A 9,249-nucleotide genomic window follows, 5' to 3' on the forward strand; every position below is an offset into this window, starting at 1 on the left:
TTTCTCATCTTTTCTCCTCAGGTCAGTGACAGACCCCAGAGACGGCAAACGAGTGGCCCTCAAAAAGATGCCCAATGTCTTCCAAAACCTCGTCTCCTGCAAGAGGGTTTTCCGCGAGCTGAAGATGCTTTGTTTCTTCAAGCACGATAATGTGAGCTTCCCACCATCCCCTACTGTTTTTTTTTTTTAAAATCAGTTAGTGTTACCTAACTCTCGCTCTATCTACGTGCCGTCCCCATGGTGCCATTAGCGGGAGCCTGGCTAGCTCTCGTTGTCCCTGGGCTGCTGGTGCCTGGGAAACGAATGTCATATAAAGGCTGGTGTCAGTGCCTACATTCTCTGGCATCAAAGCTGACCTCTGGCTCTGTCTTTGTTTCTCCACAGGTGCTGTCAGCTCTGGATATTCTGCAGCCTCCACACATCGACTACTTTGAGGAAATGTATCCTAAACTGTAAGCTAAACTACCAGGTGCTGTCAAATTAAGTGATTTTGAATTATATCTGGTCTCTGAATAATTTTTGGTTTGACTATATCCTTCGGTTATTTTCACACTTAATTATGCCCATTCAAATGTATTTTCCAAATTTTTGTTACTTTCACTGTTCATTTTTTTTTGCTCTGTGGTACATCATCTTTAATTTAATAGCATTAGAGCTGCTCCATTGTAGCGGCTTAGTACTGTAATCACGTGCTTTGCTGTAATAATGCAGAGAACCACTCGTTAACTGTGATATTTTCAGAAATAGAAGTCGTGTTTTTTCATCTGAAACGTGCTGCGATTTATATTCCAAAGCCACTCATATAATGCAGAAACACTCAAGCCAGCAAAACACACGCAACGCGTGCACGTATTTGTACTGATGCAGAATAGTACAGCCTAGCGCATTTCACACAGGCTGCTAGTTTCACTTTCGCCAAGTCGTGTATGCCTAAGGTTGAAAATGCATGATGTTTATAGTGAATGCCCCTATAAATGGTCTTATTTTTACGATTTCGTTTTAATCCAAATGATGCGTGTGCTAAGTGAGTGAACATCAAAGATCACACAACAGAAGTGTGCGTGCTCTCTCTCTCTCTCTCTCTACCGTTAAGTAACTTGTGCATTGTTTTACTTACTTGTTTTTGACACATCCGACCGAACTACAAACTTTCCAGTGATGTCTGTGAGAAAGGTTTATTCACTCGACAAGCTCGCGCATCTGCGCCGCCGCGCACTCAATCCACTCAGCGTGCTTTGTTTATCAGCTCGCGCACACCAAGCTATACAGGCGTTAACACTGAATGTTTAACGTTATATTAATTGCATACATATACTTCGTAGTAGACATCCTTAACTACATTCTGCTGTCTGTTGTTCTGTTGTCGGTGTTTCTTTGTTTGAATATGGCGCTTATCACATGCTGTGTGGTATCGGCGTTTGGTATCGGGGCATTTTAACGAGTACGAGTACGAGTACAGGAGCTCAGTATCGGGCCCAATACCGATACCAGTATCGGTATCGGTGCATCCCTACTGAAAAGATACTGAGATACTAAAACACTGGATCATGAGCGGCTTGTGTATAAAAGATCACAGTGTCGCGATTCACTCTGAAACACACATTGTTTATATTCATTTAATTAAATTGCAGCCTTTGCAATTTTATTATCACACCAAGCCATTTTGGTTTTATTTCAGTTAATCATACAGTTAATCACACATATTTCTTTGTTTTACATTCTTTAGAGTCCTCAAGCTTTGTGTTTATTTACAGGTTTAAATGACATTTTAAATCACAGATTTTCATTGTGATTTTTAGACCTTGAAAGCTTGAAAACAATTTGAAAATTAAAAAAAGTAGCAGTATGAAACAATAGCATGTAGATTTCAGAGCTCCGCCATAGAAAGGGCATCTGAGGTCTTGTTTTAAAGGGGTCATATGATGCGATTTCAATTTTTCCTTTCTCTTTGAAGTGTTACAAGCTCTTGATGCATAAAGAAGATCTGTAAAGTTGCAAAGACTAAAGTCTCAAATCTAAAGAGATATTCTCTCTAAAAGTTAAGAGTCAACCACGCCTACCTAAAACGGCTCGTTCTAACACGCCCCCACATGTCTACGTCACAATGTGGGAAGATTTGCATAACGCCGCCCAAATGTTCACGCAAAGAAAGAAGGTGTAACTTTTATGCTCGCCGTAGTATTGTTGCTGCCGCCATGTCTAGAGCTGATCCGTGCTGGTCGCTGACGGAATACATCAACTTCACGCTGTGGATCGCCGGATCGGCTTTCACCGTGGACGAAGCGGAGTTCAGCCCGGGGTCGTCACATGTGGTTGCCGCAAGCCCGCCAGCCGCTCCTTCGTCGAATATGCGGCCCGCCCGCCACCGCTCACTCTAGTTGCCAGCCTCTGCTCACTCTAACCACCGGCCTCCGCTCACTGTAGCCCTCCTGCCTCCGCTCACTCTAGGCCGCCGTATGTTTCGTTGTGAAAGTGAAACTACTTTGTTTGGCATCAACTTCACGCTGTGGATCGCCGGATCGGCTTTCACCGTGGACGAAGCGGAGTTCAGCCCGGGGTCGTCACATGTGGTTGCCGCAAGCCCGCCAGCCGCTCCTTCGTCGAATATGCGGCCCGCCCGCCACCGCTCACTCTAGTTGCCAGCCTCTGCTCACTCTAACCACCGGCCTCCGCTCACTGTAGCCCTCCTGCCTCCGCTCACTCTAGGCCGCCGTATGTTTCGTTGTGAAAGTGAAACTACTTTGTTTGGTCTTCCAAAAGAGGACATGACTAGAAATCAGTGGTTAAGTTGTATTTACAACAATGTTCCAGAACAGTTCAACCCAAATATCCATTTGTGTGCAGCTTATTTTATGGAGGACTGTTTCCTGATCCTGGTAGAGTAGACTACAATGCCGGCTGTTCTGACTCACAGACTGTAAGTACGTTTTAATTTAAAGGATTTGCCACTGATGATTCAAACGCAAGTTTTGAGCAGTGTAGAGTAGCGCTTGTTTGTCATTGCAGACATGGTTTTATGTTTACGTGGCGTGATGCAACTCAACACGTAAAAAGACAGTATAAGTCATTATAATCCGTAATTATGTCCCCACTGGATGCAACAAATGCCTCATTTAAAATGGGTTTTAATGTTTTTGAATCGTCGCTCCAGCCTGACGGCATCACAGCATGGTAAGGGCGTAACATTTCCGTCACATGCTTGAGGTATTCGGCCAATCACAACGCACTGGATAGCTGGCCAATCAGAGCACACCTCGCTTTTCAGACCGATGAGCTTTGTAAAAATCGACGTTTCAGAAAGGCGGGGCATAGAGGAGAAACAATAATGTACAGTATGTGGAAAATAATGTGTTTTTTGAACTTTAAACCGCATAAACACATTTCATTACACCAAATACACAAAATAATGTTCTTTTTAGCAACATCATGTGACCCCTTAGTCTTAAATTGCGGCGCAAATGCTTCTCTGTGCATTTTGTGGTCGCTAAAGTAGGATCAAGTTGAACATTATGTTTAGAGAGGTGATGGCTTGCCTCATGCTGTGCTTGAGTGTTTTTGATGGCAAGGAATGATCCGGTGTACTTATGGGAACTAGTATGTCATCTACAATATAGGCAAAACAGGTCTGGCTTGCTCTCTGTTTAATGCAGAGAAATAACCCGTTAAGGGGTTATTTTTCTCCTCCTCATTTTTCTTTCCATCGCCTAATGGTTTTGTTCTAGTAGTGAAATATGGGGATGACATTTCAGATGGATTTCAGAAAAAGCTGACATGTTATTTTTCAGGCCTTTTCTTTCCTCTGATATTTCCTAGAAGTGGTCTGCAGGATGCTAAAGGCATCCCCAACTTCTTAATTTGGTATATAATCTAATCAGAGGAATTACACACTTTCCCATTTACCACTCTTGCCGGTCACCCGATACACAGTGTTTTTCCCATCAAATACCAAGAGGCTTTCTATGATATGAGCTGGATAGTCTTCCTCTTAAATTAGCTGGAATTTTAGCTCTTCAAAATCAGGCTTTTGTGTTAATTAGCCAGGAGATTTATCATGCGTTTTTGTATTTTTAGACGTTTCTCATGCAGCGTGACCGCTGGTTGTGGTCTGGATGTTTGGAATCATCTAAAAGACGTATAACGTCAGTAAATAATGCTATGTGCAAGTAAATCCACTAAAGAAAGGGTGAACATGCCAAGAAACATACATTTTACATTTTAAGCTCTCTACAGTGATAGATTTTTATGGCTATGAGAGATGTAATACACATTCAGTCATAGTGCATGCTTGCATTTCTCCATTTTGGCACCAGAATTAAAGGCAGCATATCGTGGGAAACATGATTTTCCTTGCACTTTTGAAATAAGAGTTTAATGTAACATTTAGTTTTAAGTACCCAAAACTAAGCTTCAAAACTGGTTGAATATGTAATCTTCATTGATGTGACATAGATGTCATGTATATAGTAACAAATGGTTGGTAAGTGAGTTTAGCCAGTCACAGTAAGAGTCATTTTTATATAGAAATGCAAATGGTTATGAATTTTAAGGTTCAGAGAGGGTGGAATAAATGCATGTATAAATTATAATCCAGTGTTTTTATAGTTAACAAAAACTACAACTATGACTATAACTCGTTTCTTTTAATTGAAATAAATCTCAAAGATAAAATATAAATTGTAGAATAACAACTTAAACAAAAAAATGTAATTAGAAATGCCTTGCCTTGGCAACTAACTGAAATAAAAATGTAAGTTGAAATACTAAAATTGCTAAAACTTAAATTTAAAAAAAATTAAAGCTAAATAGAAATAGCAAAATAGAAATAAAAAATACAAAAGCACAATTACTAAAACTTAAACTAAAATTAAATTTAAAAAATTTAAAAATAAGAGCTAATTCAAAATAGTATTAAATACTATAATGGTATTTAAATAATACTAGAATAAAGTGTTAACATGCAAATTTTAAATGGCCATCATAAACAGAGATCTTGAAAGTTTCTTGCCTTTTTGTGCATTTGTACGTTTAACAATTATACCACTTTTTTTTATTATACCACTTTTATATCCATTCTGCAGAATTCCATCAATTTTACTCCTAATTTTTTTTTGCTTGTGACTATTTGATTTGGGCTGTTTTGCAGAAAATAATATGATAAAAAAAGTGCAATATGTCCCCTTGAAAAAAAAAATTATTCATAATGTGGTGACTACTAGTGCTCATGTTTTTCCATTACATTTTCCAAGAGAAAGATTTCTACAGAAGCAGCATAATAAGGGATTGTAAACACTTTTAAACACTCAGACGCACACACAGGTGCAGAGGAACATGCATATTCTGTGTGATAATGTTCCCCCTCAGTCTTTGTTCTGCTTAACGTGTTTATTTGCTCAACCGATTAAACAAAGACTCATATCCTTCTGCTTTTACACAGCACAGTAAAACCTTTGTGCTCTCATTTGAATGGATTAAGAATCAAAAACATCAATGCATTTTTTGTGGTCGGCTCCTTGAGTCGTATATTTTGAAGCTGCTTCGTTAGACATGCAAAAATGTGTTCCTCAGCATGTACACATACCATTCACACACAAAGTTAATAATAAAAAAACATGTTCCAGAGCCCGGGGATCTCGCTGGTCCTCAGCAGACCTGTTTGGAAAGGTTATTTCATACAACACTGCCACTGTGTATTCCAGCTAATTATATCTTTTGCTGAATGGCGTCTTTCTCAGTGACTGATGTGTGAATTGTGCTCAATGCTCCTTGTCATAATGGCTGTTATTTCTACATCTGACTGCCGTTTCATATATGCTGCATTTTACCAGACGCCTGCCTGCGATGAAAGCGTTTCAGTTAATCAGTAACCATTTGTTACAAGCATATTCCCTTTTGTTGCAGGAACATACTTTTTGTCTGTTGTTTGCTGCCTACATAGGGATCATTTTACGGTATGATAGGTATGCTCACAATGCGAAGGCTGTTGTTGCTCAAGATACCTCGTTTTGTGCAAATTATAAAGGCTGAAATACACTACACACACAGCTTTTGCCCAGATTTTTGCCCCGATTTGCAGTCTGGACGAGTCAACGAGTCAAGATTTTGGGAAAACAGAGTTGACACATTTCACAGAAAATAGTGTTGTGTGTGATGCGCACACATTCTGATTTCATTTTTAGTTTCAGACTATGATTCCATCCAGTTGGAGGATATCAGACATGTTTAATATTTTGAAAAGCATCATTTGATTTGTCATAGGTCTCCTAGCAATGTAATGCAAGAGGAATTTTAACCAAAGTATGATACAGACATTTCATGAAGGCCCTAAAGAATCATACCAACTTTATGTCCCCTTTAAAGACCTAATAAAGACTAATATATTACTTGTATTAAATTGTATTTGTTTTTAAAGAAAGCTTAACATTTAAATCAAAAATGCATCTATTTCTGTGAAGGAACCAGTGGCAGTGTTGGCCAAAGTGTGACTCAGGTTTCTGCGTTCTGTGTTTGGAACAACTTGAAATTCATAGTATGTGATCCTTAGTCGTTTTGGTGTAGGATGATCAGGGGTTTTTTTCTTTCCCTTTTCTTTAACCTTTTACAACATCAGCAAGTGTATTATGCCTTGTATTTTAAAATCGGTTCAGTTTTGTTAAAGTTGTGTAGTGTATTCCAGCCTTAAGGCAACATTGTATGTATCCTTTGTAAAGAAGGAAACCTGTAATACTTGGACAATGTTGGACAAGGTGAAAGAAATGTAAAAAAAAATACCTTAGTGTAAATTAAATGAAATATTTCACTCAATATTTGTAAGCGCTCTGTTAGAGAAGAACTGTATTTGTGTGTTGTGCAGAGTTGCTGTCTGGGTAGAGCATTCTAAATTGGTTGCTTATAAGGTTACATGACCTTTAGAATGCCTATGTAGGCAACTCACTAGATTTTGGAACAGAACCTCTCTTGTTTATGTGGTTTTATGGTGCTTTCAGAGGGTTGTTTTTGATATTTTTGTGTTTACTTCTTACAGTTAAACTTGGCTTGGTTTCAAAGCTCTGTCGGTGGTTTAGCTCCATGAACTGGGTTTCTAACTTCTCAAATGTGCTTCAACTATGTATGTGAGAGGATACTTCCCTATATTTATATGTACAGTATGCTGTATTAGTAGGCACTTTTTTGCCACAGTGCCTGTGTGGGTACACGTGTTCTTGTGTCATAACAGAATCCCCAGGGATGGGATGTGCTGGCTCTCCTCTGTTGGAGCCTGCGTTCACTTTTCTGGAACACAGTCCTGCAGGACGCGGTTAAACACACACAAATGCATTAGGGATGCACATTTTGGTTGGCTTGAGAACTAAAAATATAAATCTGCTGAGTACTTGGGGCAATGGAGAGAGTTCCATCTGCGCTTATTTTAATTGTACAAATGGGTTAGATACATTTTACAGTTAAATTGTAACATTTTGCAGGATCTCACATGAGGATTATTTTTTAGAGGCTATTATTGTGTTTCCATGATCTGAGTAGTTGAGTGCCCATTTCTAAAATACCAGGGTCCAATGGTAAGATTTTATTTATATATTTATTTGCTAGCCCCTTTGGTCTAGTAATTCTTTTTTTTTCATGCCCATTCATTCATTCATTCATTGGCTACACCATAAAAAGGGTGTATTCATTTTTAGCAGCCTAAATGGTAAAGTAAAAATATTAGGGCTGTCAAAATAAAGGTTTCTGTTTACATAATATATGTGTGTGTGTGTGTACTGTGAACATTTATATGTATATAAATACACAAACATACATGTATATTTGTGACCCTGGACCACAAAACTAGTCATAAGTAGTACAGGTATATTTGTAGCAATAACCCAAAATACATTGTATGGGTCAAAATTATCGATTTTTCTTTTATGCCAGAAATCATTAGGATATTAAGTAAAGATCATGTTCCATGAAGATATTTTGTAAATATCCTACCGTAAATATATAAAAAATGTATTATCATTAGTAATATGCATGGCTAAGGACTTCATTTGAACATCTTTAAAGGCGATTTTCTCAATATTTTGATATTTTTTTGCACCCTCAGATTCCCAAATATTGTCCTATCCTAACAGTCAAACCTTACATCAATGGAACACTTATTTATTCAGCTTTCAGATGATGTATAAATCTCAATTTAAAAAAATTGACCCTTGTAACTGGTTTTGTGGTCCAGGATCACATATTTAAGAAATATTTACGTGTGTATATATACATATAAATATACACAGTACACACACATATATTATGTATATAAATTTGGATGCGATTAATTGCGATTATGTGATGGAACCAGTGGCAGTGTTGGTTGAGCAGGTAGTGTGATGCTATGATCAGTAAAATATCTGAACCTCTGGTAGTGTTCACCACAACATCTTTCACACTGCGGGTGCGTGCCCCCTGATGCTGTCTAAGCAGGCTATTTATAGCAAGAACAGTTACTCTAGGCTTCTGTCAGTACATGCCAAGATACTCGCTGCCCTATCATGCATCTATTATTGAATAAACTCAGAACCTGCCGAGTTGTGATCTGAACACAAGTCAAGCTTTTTAATGCATCTACGACTTTTGTTTCATATTCCTCGTCTTTGATACAGTGGTCACGAGGTTGCTAGTTTAAGATGTGGATTTCTCTGTGGTATGTCTGAAAGAGGGCCTTTTAACCAGTGTCAACTCTGCTCAAGACTGTTTCAGAGTATTTGTCGCCATGTCTTCATTTATGTAACAGCGGTTAGTTAAGGTGGTTCTGAGTTTTGTAGTTCTGATGTAGGTGAGACAAGTTGTTATGTTCAGGGGCGGATTTAGTGAATTGGGGGCCCCAGGCAAAATATAGGAATGGGGCCCTATACATTTGCACACATTTTCCTAGATCAACCTTGAGGTTCCATTTAGTTGTTTTCAGCGTAAGCCTGTGTGCAAAGGCTGTCTAATTCTAAACTTTAAAATACATTTATTTTTAGTGGTTTTAACTACAAATTTAAACAAAACATATTGAAACAACAATGAAAAGGCAATTATACATTTACACACCTAAAATACATATATCACGAGCATGTTTACAGATGAGAACAAAACAGCATTGGATGAAGTGGATTAAAGCCCTGCACTGGTCTTTTTCCCCTTTTCCCAAAAAAAGCTTATACTACTGTTTCAGCTATTAAAATAGTTCAGTTTTGTATGTAATGGAAAAGTGATTAAATTTTGTTTCTTTTTTTT

At 38.2% G+C, this 9,249-nt stretch overlaps 1 protein-coding gene across 1 annotated transcript in view; it reads left to right on the top strand.

Annotated features, from left to right (window-relative positions):
* Positions 1–9,249, top strand: part of LOC107592924 (serine/threonine-protein kinase NLK) — a 41,002-nt gene continuing 31,753 nt past the window's right edge. Inside the window, exons 1-2 of the mRNA XM_016282507.1 lie at positions 1–151; positions 385–440. Coding sequence (XP_016137993.1) covers positions 68–151; positions 385–440 — 140 coding nt within the window. The 5' untranslated portion in view covers positions 1–67. The remainder of the gene's footprint in view (positions 152–384; positions 441–9,249) is intronic.

This window comes from Sinocyclocheilus grahami, unplaced genomic scaffold, assembly GCF_001515645.1.
Source record: "Sinocyclocheilus grahami isolate Dianchi unplaced genomic scaffold, SAMN03320097.WGS_v1.1 scaffold161.1, whole genome shotgun sequence".
NCBI lineage: Eukaryota > Metazoa > Chordata > Actinopteri > Cypriniformes > Cyprinidae > Sinocyclocheilus > Sinocyclocheilus grahami.